This window comes from Pteronotus mesoamericanus, unplaced genomic scaffold, assembly GCF_021234165.1.
Source record: "Pteronotus mesoamericanus isolate MK-2021 breed Mesoamerican mustached bat unplaced genomic scaffold, CSHL_Meso_final scaffold_125, whole genome shotgun sequence".
Lineage (NCBI taxonomy): Eukaryota > Metazoa > Chordata > Mammalia > Chiroptera > Mormoopidae > Pteronotus > Pteronotus mesoamericanus.
In genome coordinates this window covers 4,636,641-4,656,421 of record NW_026555304.1, presented here as the reverse complement: position 1 = coordinate 4,656,421, position 19,781 = coordinate 4,636,641, and the positions used below count along the sequence as shown (strand labels likewise).

The 19,781-nt window shown below is 38.9% G+C and overlaps 1 protein-coding gene across 1 annotated transcript in view; it reads right to left on the bottom strand.

Annotated features, from left to right (window-relative positions):
- Positions 1–16,228: 16,228 nt before the first annotated feature.
- SPTLC1 (serine palmitoyltransferase long chain base subunit 1) overlaps positions 16,229–19,781 on the bottom strand; it is a 73,650-nt gene continuing 70,097 nt past the window's right edge. Inside the window, exons 14-15 of the mRNA XM_054588031.1 lie at positions 18,919–18,992; positions 16,229–17,440 (exon numbers count right to left, since the gene is read on the bottom strand). Of these exons, the coding sequence (XP_054444006.1) occupies positions 17,347–17,440; positions 18,919–18,992 (168 nt within the window). The 3' untranslated portion in view covers positions 16,229–17,346. The remainder of the gene's footprint in view (positions 17,441–18,918; positions 18,993–19,781) is intronic.

Below are 19,781 nucleotides of genomic sequence, written 5' to 3'. Positions count from 1 at the left end.
CGCCCAGTGTTCTGCAGGCCTGCGCGCTGAGTACAGAGCAGCAGTGACAGACAGTAGATCCCTGGCTGAAGGGGATGCAGAGTGGTCTAGAAGTGTTTGGGGTGAGTCTGGAGACAGAGGCACTGGGGAGAAAACTGAAGGAGTAGGTGGGGGGATCCTGGTGCTGACTCCTCCCCCATATGGCAGCAGCCATCTTGCTCAGGCAGACCACTCCTTCAAGCTGCAGCAGCGTGAAAGGGCACAATGACCCCACCCACAAGAGGGACTCTGCCCTGCCCTGTGGTGCTGAAGCCTGACTGCTGAGGGCAGAGTGACTAGATTAACAACTGGAGGAGACAGACACAAACAGTAGATACCTGAAAGTCTCTTAAGCTGCCTAAGGTCAGGCAGGGTCAATAGCTGACATCATCAGAGGAAGATCCAGAAAAAAGGAAAAAAAAACCCTGGTCCCCTACAATAGAAGTTCATGCCACAAAGTCAGGAAGTCAAGACAGATCAATTTAAGAAGCAGAAGCCAAAAAGAAGAGTCTCACAAATAATGGGAAGAAAAAGAAACATCCCCCTATCGAAGGGAAAGGAGGAATCTCACAAAGAGGACTAAATGAAATAGAGGCAAGTAAATGATCAGATATTGATTTCAAAACAATGGTTCTAAGGAAGCTCAGTGAGCTCAAAGAGAATTACCAAACACTGCAGAGGACCTATGAGGAACTTACTGCTAACTATATCAGCATGAAAAAGGAAATAGAAACTATCAGTAAGAGGCAAGAGGAAGTGAGGAATACAATTTCTGAATTGAAGAACACAGTGGAAGGAATCAAGAGCAGGCTAGATGAAGCAGAGGACCTAATCAGTGAGCTGGAGGACAAGGTAGAAAAAAAGCTTCCAGAAAGGGCCAGAAAATGAAAAAAAGACTGAAAAAAAAATGAAGAGGCATTGAGGGAAATGCAGGACAACCTGAAACATAATAGTATCTGTATAATAGGGATACCAGAAGGAGCGGAAGAGGAGGAAGCGATGGAGAACCTCTTTGAAAAAGTAATGATGACAAACTTCGCTAATTGGACTAGGGAAAAAGTCACACAAGACCAGGAAGCACAGAGGGTCCCATTCTAGAGGAACCAAATGAGGCCCACTCCAAGACACATCATTATTAAAATGGCAAATATCAAAGACAAACAGAGAATCCTAAAGGCAGCAAGTGAGAAACAGGTAGTAACATATAAGGGAGCTGATTCTAACATTCCTGTGGAAGAGCAAAAGTGTAAGGATGACCAAGAACATTGTGAAAAAGAGAAAGGCAGGAGACTTGTCCTATTGGATATGAGAACATATTAAGAATCTGTAATAGCTGGAAAGTTCGGGTATTGACCAAGAGAAGACCAACAGCTCACCGAGTGACTATGAATCCACAGGAAGAAGTATTTAAAGGGGGAAAGGATGGCCTTCTTATCATAATTCTGGGGTGGGCATACGTGTTTAAGCAAGGCAAAACTTGTAGACCATAATGAATGACATTGGCAGATTTGATAACATAAAAATTTGAATAAGTTGTAGAGAGAAGATACATTTAAGAACAGAAAGAAAAAAATATTTGTGATATAAAGGCATACCCCATTTTACTATGCTTTGCAGGTGCTGTGTTTCCACTAATGGGGGTTTGTGGAGTCGCTGAGCAAGCAAGAGTACTGGTTCTGTTTTTCCAACAGGCTCAAATGGAGGTCAGCATTTTTAAGCAATAAAGTATTATTAATTAAAGTATGTACATTGTTTCAGACATAATGTCATGGCACACTTAGTTGGCTACAGTATAATATAAACATAACTTTTGTATGCACAGGGAAACCAAAAAATTCACGTGATTTATTTTGTTGTAGTGGTCTAGAGTTGACCCTGCAATATCTCCGAGGTCTGCCTGTAAATGCCTGATAAAATATTTGTTGGTAGCTATCGAAAGAAAGTCTCTGCAAACTCTTGGACTTGGATTCCAATTCTAGAAATCCACATTACAGAAACTGCTACGGAGGCACTCAAAATTACACATTCACTATGTTTACTTCTGCATTGTCATAGGAAAAAATAATAAAACTTAAATGTCTACCAAAAAAGTGGTCAAATAAATTATAACACATCCAAGCTACAGAATATTCTGCATGGAGTAAAAGCAATAAATCACTGGTATGGAAAAATTTCTATGATAATTTGTTGTTGTTGTTGTTGTTGTTGGTTTTAAACACTTCCTTTTTCCTTTTCTTTTTTTCTATAAATTGATTTTAAACTTCTGGCCAAGGTAGAGGTGTATGTAGATACACTTTGCCTCATCACACAACCAAAAGAAAGACAACAAATTTATAAACAAAAAAAAAAAATAACCAGAACTGCCAGAATATCAAACTGTATGGAAGTCCAACAACCAAGGAGCTAATGAAGAAACATTCACCCAGACCGGTAGGAGGGGTGGAGACAGGCAACCAGTGTGGAGAGGATGTGTGGCAAGGCAGCAGCTAGAGGACCAGGTGGGCAAGGCAGCAGCTAGTATTCCAGGTGGTCCCATATTTGCATGTGGATAAACCGGGAGGAACAGCTGGGGAGCGAGACAGACTGCACAACCCAGGGTTCCAGTGCAGGAAAAGAAAGCCTCAAAACCATTGGCTGTAAAACTCTGTGCCAGTTGTGGCAGCAGCAGAAACTCCCAGCCTCACAAAGGAAACACCCACAGGGTCCTAGAACCTGTACACAAACCGACTCATCCAGGAATCAGCACTGGAAGGGCCCAATTTGCTTGTGGGTAGCAGAGGAAGTGACTGAAAGCTGGCGGAGAGCCAAGCAAGTGGCATTTTTCCCTCTCAGACCCCTCCCCAACATATAGCATCACAATACAGTGATCTGGGTTGCCCCACCCTCGCAAATACCTAAGGCCCTGCCCCTTCCAACATAACAGACACCTTGAGATAAAGAAATACGAACACCAAAACGCCAATACAAAAGAACCTATGCACCCCAATGTTCATAGCAGCACAATTTACAATAGCCAAGTGTTGGAAGCAACCTAAATGCCCATCAGTAGATGACTGGATCAAAAAATTATGGTACATATACACAATGGAATACTACGCAGCAGAAAGAAAAAAAGAAGTACTAAACTTTGCGACAGCATGGATGGAACTGGAGAGCATCATGCTAAGCGAAATAAGCCAGGGGGCGAAAGACAAATACCATATGATCTCACCTATAAGCGGAACCTAACCAACAATGCAAAGAAGCAAGGCAAATATGACCAGCAACACTGAAAGGAAAAGAAATCAACAGAGACAAGAGGGAAGGGGGGGCAGGGAAAGGGAAGGGAAGGGGAAAGTCAAGGAACATATAGCAAGGACTCATGGACAAAACCAAAGGGGAAGAGCTGAGGGAGGGAAGGTGGGAGGGGGCAAGGGAAAGAGGTGGGGGGAAGGCAGAGACAAATGTATTTAAAAAGTAAATAAATTAATTAAAAAAAAAAGAAAGAAAGAAATACGGCTCAAATGAAACAACAGATCAAAATTCCAAAAATTGAACAAAGTGATGAAGAGATAGCCAACCCATCAGATGCACAGTTCAAAACACTGGTAATCAGGATGCTCACAGAATTGGTTTAGTATGGTTGCAAAATGGAGGAAAAAGTGAAGGAGAAAAAAGTGAATAAAAAATATAGAGGGAATCAACAGTAAAGGGAAGGAAACTGGGACTCAAGTCAGCGATTTGGAACAGAAGAGATAAACATTCAATCAGAACAGAATGAAGAAACAAGAATTCAAAAAAAAAAAAAAGAGAGAGAGAGAGATTTAGGAACCTCTGTGACAACTTTAAATGTTCCAACGTCTGAATCATAGGGGTGCCACAAGGAGAAGAGGAAGAGCAAGAATCTGAAAACTTATTTGAAAAAATAATGAAAGGGAACTTCCTCAGTCTGGCAAAGGAAATAGACTTCCAGGAGATTCAGGAAGCGCAGAGAGTCCCAAAGACGTTGGACCCAAGGAAGAACACACCAAGGCACACCAATATTACATTAACAAAGATTAAAGATAAGGAGAGAATCTTAAAAGCAGCAAGAGAAAAAGTAGCGAGTTACCTCCAAAGGACTTCCCATGAGACTATCGGTTGATTTCTCAAAAGAAACCTTGCAGGCAAGAAGCGGCTGGAAAGAAGTATTCAAAGTCACAAAAGGCAACAACCTACAACCGGGATGACTCTATCCAGCAAAGCTATCATTTAGAACGGAAGGGCAGATATAGTGCTTCCCAGATAAGGTAAAGTTGAAGGAGTTCATCATCACCAAGCCCATATTATATGAAATGTTAAAGGGACTTATCTAAGAAAAAGATGAAGATCAAAAACTATGAATAGTAAAATGACAACAAACTCACAACTATTAACAGAAGAACCTAAAAAAGAACAAAGAGAAGCAAACTAAGCAAACAACTAGAACAGGAACAGAATCACAGAAATGGAGATCAGAGGGAAGTGGGGTGGAGAATGGGGGAAAAGGTACAGGGAACAAGAAGCATCAATAGTAGTTACAAAATAGGCGGGGGGGAGTTAAGAATAGTATAGGAAATGGAGAAGCCAAAGAACTTATATGTATGGCCCATGGACATGAACTAAGGTCGGGGAATGGTGAAGGGGGAGTGTAGTGTGGAGGGGAATAAAGGGGAGAAAAAAAATGGGACAACTGTAATAGCATAATCTATTATATATATATATGTTGATTTTAGAGAGAGTAAGCAGGAGAGAGAGAAACATTGATTTGTTGTTCCACTTATTTATGTATTCATTGGTTGATTCTTGTACGTGGCCTGACTGAGGATCAAACCTGCAACCTTGTCATATCGGGACAAACCTCTAATCAACTGAGCTAAGTGGCCAACGCTCAAGTTTTTCTATTTGTGTTTTTAAAAAACCATTTGAATAGGAACAGAGCATGGCCACATGGAACAGACTGACAGCTGTCATAGGGGAGGGGGGTCTGGATATAAGAAGGTGAAAGGATTAGCCAAAGAACATATATGCATAACCCACAGATACAGACAACAGTGTGGTGATGGCAAGAGGGAAGGAGGGGTGAGGGCAGGAGGGTGGGAAAAGGGGTTTGGGGAAATGGGGACATCTGTAATAGTATCAACAATAAAAATTAAGGTAAAAAATCCATTTGAAGATATTATACACAAATGTTTTTAAACCATTCTTGAAGGCTCTCCAACCGTGAAGACAGCTACCTGTGGGGAGTGGAGTGGAGTACAAATAGGATTTTCAAATTTTATTCTTCATGCCCCCTTATTGTTTAGATGTTTAATATGAACACATTCACCAAACAACAGGGAAAAAAGGCTCCTTTACACCAGGGACAAAAAAGAACCTTGCATGCCCACATTAAACTCAGAGTGAAAGGAGCTGAGGCCACTGAGGACTTAGAGGATGGGAAATAGACACGAAGGGACCAGGTTGGTGTGGGCAGTGGGGCACACACCCTCACAAGCCCCTTTTATGCTTAGCTCCAAGCAGAGATTGTGGGTCATCTGCATGAGGACAGAGGAGAGTTTCCTCTTCACTTAAACAAGAACAATAACAACAAGACTTGCAAGTGGCAGATGTGACAGCCATAAAATGAGTTATCACCCACAGATTTGAGGCTGTTGGGAATGGCAGCTTGGTCCTGTTCTGGATCAACACTGCTCAGTGTCAGGTTGTTTTGACAGCCATCTATGACGGGGACCTAGGCTTGCCTGTGTGGAGGCAGTCTCCAGAGAGTCCTGACCTCTGGACCTCACTTCCTGCTCAGGACTGGTAAACTGAGAAAGGGTGGAGTTGCTGGAAAGAGCTGTGGAACTAGTTAACAGGGAACACTTTTCTCTTTCCCTTTCCTTTGCTGATGGTGTACCGTTGCCAAAGACATGCTAGGGATTTCAACAGAGGCCTCTCCCACTCTGTGACTTCAGCTCTGGCCCTGGTGGAGACCACTCAGGCATGCATATGAGTAAAAAGGGGACAGAAATACTCCTTCTCCTGGAAGTCCTCTGTGAAGCACTGCAGGAGAATCATGTAGCTGGGTGTCATGGAAGTGGCAGTCCTAGAATCACATTCCATAGGAGGTAAGAGACCTGCACTTCTGTATGGACTTCTTTTTGCTAATTTGTCTGTCATGCAGTTATCATTCTAACTAATAACATATGTATTTGTGAAGCATCGGGTATAATTTTAATTGTATCATCTCATCTAATTCTCACAGTGGCTTTGTGGGCTTGAACATGATCATTCTTAATTTGCAGATGAGAAGATTTAAGCCCCTGCTGAGGTTCACAGGGCTGGTAGATGGTGACCTGTCCCTGCAGCCTGAACTCCGTGCTGCGCGTGCACGGAGCCCTTGGTGGCCTCTTTGCACATCACAGGGTCTGTGGAAAAATGGAGGGTTGAAGGAAAAGGGTCCTTGCAGTCACACACAACAGGGAGGGTGCCTCGAAGAAAGTGCATGGAAGCTGTTAAGTCAGGGAGGGATGGTATAAGGCGATGGGAGAAGAGCCACTCTGCTAAGTAGTGACAGTTGTGGGAATGGAGCCCAGTATTTGAAGCTTTCTGGCTGATGCATTATCACCAAAAATGGGACCTTGGTCATGTGAGAGAAAAGGGGCTCTGGACTTCCCTTGAGAAAGATGTGTATAGTAGTTCTTTCTCTGGAATGGAGGTCTGTCTGGAGCCAAATAGAATTTGCTAAGTTGGACTGGGAGAACACGGTGAGAGCAGGAGGATTCAGATAATTCAGTCAAATACAGTTCTTCAGCCCAACCCTCTATTTCACAGGTGAGAACTTATCCAGTGAGGAGCAGAGTCTCATCCAAGGTCTCACAGCTACTGAGTAAAAGAACTGGGACCAGAATCGGCTTGCTCTCTATGACTTTCTGTTTTCAGATTGCCTTTGGCTGCCTCCTGTTCTCAGCTCAACATCTCTGGAGGCTGCTGGCGTTCCTGGCTTGCAGCTGCATCACTCTAACCTCTGCCAGTCTTTACACTGCCTTCTTCTCTGGTATCACCTTCTCTGTGTGTCTGCACATCATCTCCTTCTGCCTCTGTCTTATAAGGACACTTGTGATGGCATTTAGGGCCCGCAGCTATAAATCAGGGTAATCTCATCTTCATATCCTTAACCACAGCCATACAGACTCTCCCTTGTTCCACAGACCCTGTGATGTGCAAAGAGGCCTCCAAGGGCTCCGTGCACGCACAGCACGGAGTTCAGGCCGCAGGGACAGGTCACCATCTACCAGCCCTGTGAACCTCAGCAGGGGCTTAAATCTTCTCATCTGCAAATTAAGAATGATCATGTTCAAGCCCACAAAGCCACTGTGAGAATTAGATGAGATGATACAAATAAAATTGGACCTGATGCTTCACAAGTACGTATTATATATTATCAGTTTGAATGGTAATAGCACTTTTTCTAGATAAGGTAACACTTACGGGATACAGGGAGTAGGACCTGATTCTTTGGGTGGCCATTATTCAATCTACTAGAATACCCAATTCTCAGCAACATTTGTTGAAAAGACTATCCTTTCCCCACTGAACTGTCTTGGTATTTTGTTGAAAATCAACTGACCATAAACCTAACGGTTTGTTTCTGAACTCTTAGGTGTTTTATGGATATATCCTTGAAATCAGTATCATACTGTCTTGCAAACTGCAGTATTATAGTAAGATTTAAAATCAGGTGGTGAGTCATCCAACTTTGTTCTCTTTTAAAAAAAATTGCTTTGGCTACTATAGGACTTTGTATTTTCATATAAATCTTAGGATCTGCTTATTGATTTCTGCCTAAAAATCTGTTGGAATTTTGACAGGAATTGCACTGAATATATAAATCAATTTGGGGAATTTTCCAATCTATAGACATGGAATATCTCTCTACTTATTTAAATCTTTAATTTCTCATAGCAATATTTTATAGTTTTCAGTGCACACATCTTACATTGGTAAATTTACATCTTATATTATTCTTTTATTATTTTTTAAAAATATTTTTTAAATATTTTATTTTTTTATTTCTAGAGAAAGGGGAAGAAAGGGAGAAAGAGGGAGAGAAACATCAATGTATGGTTACCTCTTGCGCACCCCTACCCCTGACTTGGGAACTTGCCCACAATCCAGGCATGCACCCAGACTGGGTGGGAATTGAACCAGTGACCCTGTTGTTTACAGGCTGGCACTCAATCCAATAAGCCACACAAGCCAGGGCTATTTTATTCTTTTAAATGTTATTATGATTAGAATTGTTTTCTTAATTTCATTTCAGGTTGTTTGTTGGTAATATAGAGAAATACAATTCATTTATTATCTTCCGATCTTGCTAAACACATTTACTGTCTTAGGTTTTTCTAAATAGTGTCATGCCATATGCGAAGAAGGGTACTTTTTACTTTTTCTTTTCCAGTTTGGATATCTTTAATTTTCTTTTCTTTTCTTTTTCTTTCTTTTTTGCCTAAGGCACAGGCTAGATTCTCCAGTAAAATTTTAAGGCTTTTGTGTCCCTGATCATGAGGGAAATTATATGTACTTTGCTTGTAATTAGTCTGGCTTTGGTATAATGGTAATATTATAGAAATATCTCATAGGAATAATTGAGAGATGTTCCCATCTTCTTTGTTTTTTTGAACGAAAACTGATTTGTATTACTTCATCTTCAAATATTTGGTAAAATTTACTAGTGAAGTCATTATGATCAGGACATTTTTATGGCAAAATTTAAAATAATTCAATTTCCTTACTTGTTATATAGTTCTACTCATATTTTCTATTTCTTTGTTTGTTTTGATAATGTTTGTCTTTCTTGGAATTTGTCATTTAAATTGTCTAATTTATTGGCACAAATTTGTTTGTAATATTCCCTTATAATCTTAGTATCTGTAGAATTGGTAGAGATGTTGCCTCTTTAGGTCCTGATTTTGGTAACCTGTGTTTTCTCCATTATTTTCTTGGCCAGTCCCACTAAGAATTTGCCAATTTTTAAAAATACTTTCAAAGAGGGAACTTTTGATTTCATTAATTTTCTCTACTGTTTTTCTCTTTTCTATTTCATTGATTTCCTCTTTAATCGTTATTGCCTTCCTTTGGCTTGTTTTGAGTTTAGCTTGTTCTTTTTCCAGTTTTTAAGGTGGGAATTTAGGTTATTGATTGGAAACCTTCCTTTTTTACTGATATAGGTATCTGAAGCAATAATGCTGCTTAGCACTGCTTTTGCTGTGTCACATAAATTTTCATGTGCTGTATTTAATTCATTCAGTTCAGAACACTTAACAATTTTCCTTTGTAATTCTTCTTTGATACATGGATTATTTAGCAGTATGCTGGTTAATTAACAGATATTTGGGTTTTTTCCCAGTTTTCTTTCTATTGTGGAGCTCTTATTTGTGTTGTGGACAGAGAACATACTTTTTATTATTTCAATCTTAAATTTTTTGAGACTTGTTTTATGGCCCAGCGTGTGGTTTATCCTTGAGACTGTTTCATGTGCAGTTGAAAATGCTGTGTATTTTGAAATCTATGGAATGTTTAATAAATACACTTGTTCCAGTCAGTTGATGGTGTTGTTCAAATCTTCCATATCCTTACTAATTTTCTTTCTGGTTGTTATATCATTATTTGGGTGGACTATTCAAATCTCCAGTGACTACTGTTAAATTATCTATTTCTCCTTTATGTTAGTTTTGCTTCAAAGATTTTAGGATTCTGTAGTTTCTTTATGCATTGACCCTTTTATCATTCTGAAAAGTCTTCATCTGCAGTAATATTTCTTGTCTTGAAGTCCATTATTTTTCTAATATTAATACAGATCACTTCAGCTCTCTTATGGTTTCTATTTTCATGGCACATTACTTTTTAATTTATTTTTTAAATTTATATATCATGTTTCTTCTATTACAGTTGTCTCAGTTTTTCCCCCTTTACGCCCCTCCACCCATCCCACCCCCAACTCCCACTCGCACAGTCAGTTCCCACTCCGTTGTCCATGTCCATGGGTCATTCACACATGTTCGTTGTCTAGTCCCGTCCCCCTTCTTTCCACCATTGTCCTCTTTCCCCATCCCCTCTGGTCACTGTCAGTCTGCTCCATGTCTCTATGTCTGTAGTTTATTTTGTTCATTAGTTTATTTTGTTGATTACAGTCCACTTATAGGTGAGATCATATCATATTTGTCTTTCATCAACTGGCTTATTTCACTTAGCTTAATATTCTCCAGTTCCATCCATGTTGTTGCAAAAGGTAGGAGTTCCATCTCTCTCTCTTTCTTTCTTTCCAAATGCAGATTGATTTTATTTTTTTAAATGTCAAAGTTAATTACAAAATATTAAAAAAATATAAAACCATTATAAAGTCTCAGCAATTAAACCAACATGACACCAGCAGAGAAATAATCAAGTACATCAATGAAATATAATGAGCATTCTACAGACCAACATATATATCTGTCTGACAGTGTAATATATGATTAAGTTGATATTTCAAATCAATGGATAGAATAAGGCTTATTCAACAAATAAGGTGCATGGACCACTACTACTTGAAATAAAACAAATAGAGAGCCCTATTTCACACACTATACAAGAAATATTCAGGTGAATTAAAATCAGTATGTAGTATCTAAGGAGTTTTAGAAGAAAATAGAACTAATATTTTTCATGACCTGAAGTAAAATATTCAACCCCAGAAGCTATAAATATTGACAACGTGACTACATTAAACATTTAACTATATAGTAATATAAATATAAAAAAAGTTAAAAGGAATAGAAAAGTATTTGCAACACATTTAAAACATGAATAGGTTTTTTTGTTTGTTTGTTTTTTTAGGGAAAAAAGTTCTACAAATCTTTATTTAATCAATAAATGGATAAAGAATACCAAAAAGTAATTTAAAGCTTTTTTTAAAAAAAATAATAAAAATAGGCACGAAATATACTAAAACAGGTTTAGTTTCAACAAATAATAAAGGATCAATTAAAATAACATCATTGTCACAATCAGATTAATGAGTATTAAAAACATTGGTAATGTCAAGTATTGGCAACTCTGAAAGGAACTGGGTATAGACTCTTTTTCTTCATCTTAAAGCAGTCCCTTTAGCATATCTTGCAGTGCTGGTTTGGTGGTGTATTCTTTTAGCCTTCTTTTATCTGGAAATCTCCTTATTTCCCCTTCCATTTTAATTGAGAGCCTTGCTGGGTAGAGCAGTCTTGGTTGCAGGCCTTTGCATTTCATGACTTGGAATATTTCTTGCCACTCCCTTCTGGCTTGCAGTGTTTCTGTTGAGAAGTCAGATACTAGCCATATCGGAGCTCCCTTATATGTTACTGCCTCTTTCTCCCTTGCTGCCATTAAGATTCTCTGTTTCTTTGTTATTTGCCATTTTAATGATGATGTGTCTTGGAGTGGGGCTCATGGGGTTCCTCTTGAATGGGACTCTCTGTGCTTCCTGGACTTGTGTGACTTTTTCTCTCCTCCAATTAGGGAAGTTTTCCATCATTACTTTTTCAAACAGGCTCTCTATCCCTTCCTCATCCTCTTCTCCTTCTGGTATACCTATTATACAGATATTATTATGTTTCACGTGGTCCTGCATTTCCCTCCATGCCTCTTCATTCTTTTTGAGTTTTTTTTCATTTTCTTGCTCTTTCTGGAAGTTTTTTTCTAGCTTGTCCTCCAGCTTGCTGATTTGGTCCTCAGCTTCATCGAGCCTGCTTTTGATTCCTTCTACTGTGTTCTTCAATTCAGAAGTTGTATTCTTCATTTCTTCTTGTCTCTTGATAGTTCCTATGTCCTTTTTCATGCTAATACAGTTTGCAGTAAGTTCCTTGTAGTTTCCCTGCAGTTTTTGGTAATTCTCTCTGAGCTCACTGAGCTCATTGCGCTTCGTTAGAACTGTTGTTTGGAACTCAGTATCTGATAGTTTACTTGCCTCTATTTCATTTAGTTCTCTTTGTGGGGATTCCTCCTTTCCCTTTGAGTGGGGCGTATTTCTTTGTCTTCCCATTATTTGTGAGACTCTTCTCTTTTGCTTCTGATTCTTAGGTTGATCTGTCTTGATTTCCTGACTTTGTGGTGTGAACTTCTATGGTTGGAGACTGCTGTTTTTACTTTCTGAATCTGCCTCTGAAGATGTCGTAAGTCATTCACATCTGACCTTAGGCAGTCTGTTTGACACTTCCAGGAATCTGTCTGTGGCTGTCTCCTTCAGCTGTTAATCTATTCACTTTGCACTCAGCAGGGTGCCTTAGACAGCTCAGGGCGGGGCAGAGTCCCTCCTGGGGGCAAGGTTATTGGGTCCTCTCTAGCTGCAGCCATATGGGGGAGGAGCGGCACTGGGATTCTGCCAGCTACTCTCTCCATTCTCTCCCCAAAGCCTCCGTCTCCAGTCTCTCCTCCAGTCTCAAGAACTCTGGCATGGCACATTACTTTTCATCTCTTTACTTTCTATTCACTTGTATCTTTGAATGTAAAGTGTATCTTTTATACACATCATTTTTTAAAATTTCCACTTGCTGAACTCAGCCATTTGATGAAATGTTTAGCCCATTCATATTCTAATGGAATTATTGACCTAGTGGGAGTTTTATTATTTGTCTTATATTATATTTATACCTCTATTGCTCCTTTACTGCTTTTTGTTAAATATTTTTTTAGTTCACTATTTTAATTCCTTCCATTAGTATTATACTTTGTGAGTTATTTTCTTATTGTTTTGCTCTATTAATTGCAATGGGCATTTTAGTTTATCATAATCTACTTCAGTATAACAGACACCTAATTCTGGTAAAATATATAGCTTCTCTTTTTATTTCCTATTTCCTTGTGCTATAATTGCCATATATATCACCTGTATATGTTATAAACTCGCAAAAGCAGTCTAGTTACTGCTCTACATAATTATATATTTTAAAAGAGCAAAGCGAAGAAATGGGAAATATATTTATAGTTTAAAAAATTTGGCCCTGGCTGGTGTGGCTCAGTGGATTGTGTGCTGGCCTGTGAACCAAAGGGTTGCTGATTCAATTCCCAGTCAGGACACATGCCTGGGTTGCAGACCAGGTCCCAAGTAGGGGATGTGCAAGAGGCAACCACACATTGGTGTTTCTCTCTCTCTTTCTCACTCCCTTCCCCTCTAACAATAACTAAAGTATTTTGAAAAATTGGCCCACATATTTACTATTTTTGGACATCTTCATTTCTACCTGCAGATTTTATTGTCTGGTGTCACTTCTTTTTGGCCTGAAGAACTTCCTTTGGTAATTCTTGTGAGGCATAGTGTACTAGCAGTGAAGTCTCTCTCTTCATTCTCCTAGGAATATCTTTTTTCACTTTTGTTTTTTGAAGGATTATTTTGTCCATACCGAATTCTTGTTTGACAGGATTTTTCTTCCAGGACCTCAAATGTCTTTCTACGCATTCTGGCTTCTGCTATTCCACAAGAATTCAGCGTTAATCATGTTGCTCCCTTGCACATGATGAGTCACTTTTCCTTTGCTGCTTTCAAGCTTCTTTTTCAATATTTTATCTAGGATGTGTCTGGTTGTAAATCTGTGTTTATCCTACTTTATGTTTGTGAAATTTTTGAATGTATAGATACATTTTTAAAATAAAATTTGGGAAGATTTTGGACATTATTTCTTCAAATGTATTTTTTGCTCCTTTCTCTTTTCTTCCTCTCTTCTGTCCCTCCCGAATATGCTGGGATGCTTGATAATGCCACACAGGTGTCTGAGGCTCTCTCTAGTCACTTTTCTTCAATCATTATGTTGTCTCTTCTTCAGGCTGGTTGTTTGCTACTGATCTATCTTGAAGTTACTGAGCCTCTGTGGTGGCCCTCTTAGTGGGTCCTTTTCAGTTTTCTTATTTTTCAAGTCCAGAATTTCCATGTTTCTCTTTTAAAATAATTTCTTTGAAATTATTGATTCATTATTGTCATAATTTTCTTAATTTTATAAACATTGTTTCTTATACTTTGATATATCTGCATCAGCTGCCTTAAAATCTTTGTTAAATGTATCATGTGCAGACGATCAAGCTAGCTTCTAGGGACTGCTTCTTGCCATGAGTATGGGTCACATCTTCATTTCTCTGCAAACCTTGTTATCCATGAAATTAATTCATGCTTTCTAATGTATGATCAGTATCTGAAATTCCATGTGTTTGGGAATAAACATTCTCTAGCATCAAGGTATAAAGTTTGATATTGCTATATGATCTATATTATTATATTGCTTAGGTCATCTATCACCCTTAGTTTCTTCCCACTTGACTTTCCTTGGACTAAAAGTTCAAATCTCCTACTCTTAAGTGTATTTGTAGTTTCCCTTGAATCTCTATAGTATATAGTATATGATTTGAGTGTGGGTTGTGGTATTTAGTGCAAAATTATTTGTAATTGTTCTATCATTATTTTAATTGTGCCCTTTAGCACTACATGCTTAATGTCTCTTGGCTTGAATTCTACCTTGTGACATCTGGAATACTTTCTCTGCTTTCTGTTTTCACTTTTCTTTATGTTTAGCCTTTCTGAGCCACTGAGTTTTGGTTTGTCTCTTTTATCTACACAATAAGCTTATTCTGCAGCTTTCCCTGTTCCTTTTCCTCCCGTATTTTATTAGCATCACTTGTCAGAGTATGTAACACTTACATATTATTCTTCCATTTGCCCCATTTTTACTTTAGTCTTACATGTAATATATTCATCACTCATATTTGTCCTTTTCAAGTTTTGTTATTTCTTGATTAGATGGAGCTGTGCTCAATAACACAGTATTGAGCTCTAATTTTAAATTGTTTTTCTATAAACTTGTTACTTGAAAGACAGTTTTTCTGGTTATAAAGTCCTTTACTTACATTCATTTTTGCCTTGAATCTCTTTAAAATGTTACTTCACTTTTATTTTGCTTTGTATGTTGCTGTTGAAAGATGAATTGTTATTCTTTTCTGTGTTTCATCATTCTTAAGCCTCCCAGTCCATTCTCTTTATCTGACAATAAGTAGGGATATAAAGTTTAAGTATTCTCTACAATATAATCCATACTGTAAGTGTAGGTAATGGATAGTTTTATTTAATGTCATCAGAAGGATGGTGTCAGATGAAGGTATCCTCAAACATCTCTATTTCTGGGACTAAGGTTTTATGTCCACAAGGAAAGATGGCATCAGGTCCACACATCAGATTATTGTTTTATTTCATAAATTTTAAGTTGTACCTTTCACATCCACATCACCTCTGTGATACTGAAATGTATTTTACAACTGATGGCATATTACAGATAGCAGAGTATATAAAATAAACACACAGGGTCCAGTTAGTGTCCTAATTTGCCTCAATGCTCCACTTTTCCTGAGTTGCAACCTCACTGTAGACAACAGAAATGGAGCAGTCACGTGGCTCCTTCATCCTGTGGGCAACTGTATTGAGCAGAAATGGGCTCCCAATACTACAAAATATTACAATGGCTGCTCACTGTAGTCATTGCTTTTCGCAACTGAGGATCATTACAGAGCACTTCTGAGCCCTATATTTCTAAGAGAAATTTGTAATCTGCATCAGATTTGAGGGGACTATTTTTCCTCAGCATTTTGCTCAGCTGGTATTTTGGTGGTGTACGTTTTTGGACTGTGGTTATTCTATAGTTTTAAAAAGAAGTTATTTTTATTTAAAATATTGGTGTTTTTCAAGGACTGAAGTAAAATAATGTATGTTCTTCTGCCATCTTTTCCAGGAATTTACAATCACTTGTCAAAAGTAGCAATAAACATCTAGCTGCAACTTTGACTTAGAAAGAACACAGTAGTTGAAAAGTTACAATCCTCATCTTTTATAAAATTCTGGTTCTGGTATTTCTGTAGTTCTACGTGGCCAAGGCTTAAATTAGTAGGAGCCTAGGAAATTTCAGATATTGTTGTACTACAGTATGTAAAAAGTAGTAAGAAATTAGTATTTTCTAACCCTCCCAACCCCCACAAAAATATCATCCTAGATTTGTAAAAAAATAAAATCAAGGAACTATTTTGTTGAATACCTTATATATGCAAAAAGATTCAATATCAAGAATGTAGATTTATTTTCATTAAAAACAAACAAAACAGATTTATCCTTCAAGCAGCAGCAGCAATCACAAGGCACATGTGTATGAGATACCTCAAGCAAAATTGAAACCAAACATTAAAAAATGTGTGATTTAAAAGGATTGTGAACATAAATTATAAAATTGATATTTTTACAATTCCATTCCTTTACCTTTAATAAGAGAAAAAATAATGGTGTAAATTTATGCAACATGTGTGGAACATCACACACATTTATACCACCTAACTTGGTTTGCTAAGGAAAAAACACAGCTGAAGTACAGCTTAAACATTTTATTTTTAGAACTTACATCATTTTTGAATATTTGGAATTAATAAGCTGAAAAGAAAACAACTTCTCATTTCCCTTAGCTTATAAAAAGTCTATAGTTACATGTCCCTATACAAAGGCAAACCCACTATACAAAAAAGGAATACACTGAAGGTGTTAAAAAACAGTGAGGACATAATTTATATTTTAGGATCATCACAACTACCCTCTTCCTAAAAGATTAGGTCTACATATAATAAATGGAAAGGTAAATTCTAGTAAAATAAAATAATATCTGCTTTAAATTATTGCTCACTTAGAAAGTATTATGACTATTCTCTGGTTAGAGATTCTCAAATTAGCTGTCCAAAATGATGTAACAGCAGTGTTTAGTGTTTATAAAAATTCTAGATTCATATAGAATGAAAAGTTTATGATAACTGCACAAAAAGTATTCCTTTATATGTTAGCCACTGCTGAGCTTCACAGGATGAAGACTAGAAAAGACAGAGTTGAATGAAATCTTCAAGGATACATACATATTGCAGACATTTTTCTATGAAGTCTTAAAGAGTGCTTACAGAATCTTCACCAGTACAAAGGAGAGAAGAAAAACTGAAGCTCCATTTTTAAACAGTGACAACAAAAAAGAATATAAACTACTAGTATAATAAAACACTTAAGTAGTACTAAATAAACAGCACAATTTAAATACCAGTTATATGCTGTCAATAGTTTTCTTTAAAAAAAAAAAAAAAAAATCAGTTCTCGGGCTTTGAGATGTTTTCTTTGTAGAAATAACCAGCATCGGGCTTATGGGCACACACTGAGCGCACACCTGCTGCAGCTTCAACAGCAGTGTCAGGAGTGCGAAGGGCCTCTTGCTGCTCCCTCCCAGCACCACTGAGGCCTGTGTATGTCATGCAGTGGCCACCAGGCCCTGCAACGGACTACAGCAGGACAGCCTGGGCCACCTCCTTGATCGTGGATGCGGCTTTCTCCAGCTCCTCTTCTGTTTGTTCCACTGTGACCACAACCCTAATGCTGAGAGATAATAACAGACATCTGTTTTGTGAAAAAGCTCTCCTGGAACACAGCCGACCCAGCAGCTGACCTGCTGTCACAGCTGTTTCTTGCTATGACACAGGGTAAGAGGTGGGAACAGGGCCCTACGTCCTGTAGAATGCAGACATTTCCTATCAGGCTGTTCACAGAAGCTTGTTGCCCTGCCTGAACTGTGTGTGTGTCTACTTGAAGTCATCTACAGTAGGGCTCTGCCCAGGGATGGCAGCAAATTGACTGTTCAAATAATCTATTGGCTCAAGCAGCACCAGGCCCGAGGTGAGAATTCTAGTATCTCAAATTAGTGAACTGTCTGCTTGCTTATGTTTATAATTCAGTAAGTCATGTGGAAGTTCTATAATACATTCAGGCAAGGCAGACATTTTCAAGTCTGCAGAAAACTGAAGACAAATATCAGCTCCTCAGGTCAATTCTACCTCTGTCTCTCTGCAAACATCTGCTTCATCCACTGGACACATCTACTGAGCTGCTGTGCTGGGCATGGAGCCCGGGGCATAAAGCAAACATGGCCCCTGTCCTCCCAACACACTGAATCACAGCTTGCCTGGGTGCAGTGAGAAATGAGACGGCAGGATCTTTAGGCTACTTTTGAGCTGATGCCAGAGTGGTTTTCCAGAACTCCAGCCCGGCCCCTTTGTCTACAAAGCTCTGACTCCCATTCACTCCCAAGGTGCTCCCAGGTCTTCTCCAGGCTCCCTCTCAATGCTGCCTTTCAAGCTTGTGCTCTGGTTCCCACATGCACCTGTAGGTCACCACGCCACACCATAACCTACTTCCTACTAGAAGGCCACAATGCCCACCAGGTGCCTGACATATTCTATTTTTGGGGCTTACCCAGTGGCCTTTCTCTGAAACCTGAGTCACTCCCAGGCCAGAATAACCATGGCCTACTTCTCTGTAACCTCACTGATCCCTGCCATGACATGCCTCATGTGCTTCCCTCCTTCCACTACGCCGCCAGTATGTGGAGGCCAGGACTGATGTTCTGTTAGATCATGAGTCCTGGCACACCCCATGCAGGGCTTCCTGATCCTTGCAATTTCTTCCCACTGCAGTTTTCCCTGGATGTTTCATGAGGATTGTGGGATCAAGTGCCCCACAGTACTCCAGCCAGAGGCACTGTCCTCATGGCGGAAACTGCTTGCACAGTGTCTTCTCAGGGGTGTGGCGGGTATTTGCTGATGGAAACTTCCACTGTTTCAGTTTTATCTTAGAATCTCAGACATTTCTTTCAGTGAACTAAGAGGATACTATGAATCTTGTGGGGCTTTTCAGTTAAAATTTGAAAACACTTAGTTTAAGAATAGACAACAGTTGATGTTTTAATGATAAACACTCTTCCTTGCCCTGTAATAGCCTTTAAAAAAACTTCAAGGTACAATACATTTCATACAGGTTTTAGGGTAGGAAAGCAAAAGTTCATGCTTTAATGCACCAACCTTGGAGGAGGGAGGCACTTCTCTTCTTTCTCCAAGTAGCGTGCCTGAGTTAATGCGATGCTTCTGTTCATGCACTGAAGGAAGAAGAGGAATACATTCAAACCAGGACTTCAGACACTGTGGTAATCTAAACAGGAAGGCGCCCTGAAATGCTATCCTAAACTGTAGTTTTAATTCATTTGTCCAATTATAACTGCTGGAAGACATAACCAACACAGCATAACACAACTGAGGGCAGCACTATTGAACTGTCCACTACAGCAGCCATGAGCCCATGTGCCTATTGGGTGCTTGAAGATATGGCTAGTGCCACAGGGGACTGAGTTTGTAGTTCAACATAATTTAAATAGCCACAGGCAGCAAGTAGTTACTTTAGACAAAGCTGAGTTATAACACGGGGCAACTGTACCACCAAAGCCCTGTATACTAACCAAGAACTGGACTTAAGAATAGTGGCACCAGAATGTCAGAGGGAAACTGCTCCTATTCCAAATACTAGTGATGCCTCTGGTTCCTGCCTGCCACATTTGGCCAGGTACAATCAAGCACAGAAGGGCCTGCTGCCACACATTTGTGCAAAGCTTTCCCATACATTAATCACCTGCTGACATTTTTTAAAACTTAAAACATTCTCTATCAAAATAAAGCAAGCATAAAAATCAGATCAAGGTAGTTACAGTGGTTTTTTGGGGGGTGATGAAAACACTTTGGTTGGTGATGGTTGCACAACCTTGTGAATATATGAAAACCACTCAATTGTGTAATTTAAAAGGGTAACTTCAGTGGTATATGAATCATATTTTTAAAAAAGAGCCAATTAACAAGAGGATAGGACAGTCATTCCCCATGCTGGGAGTGGGACA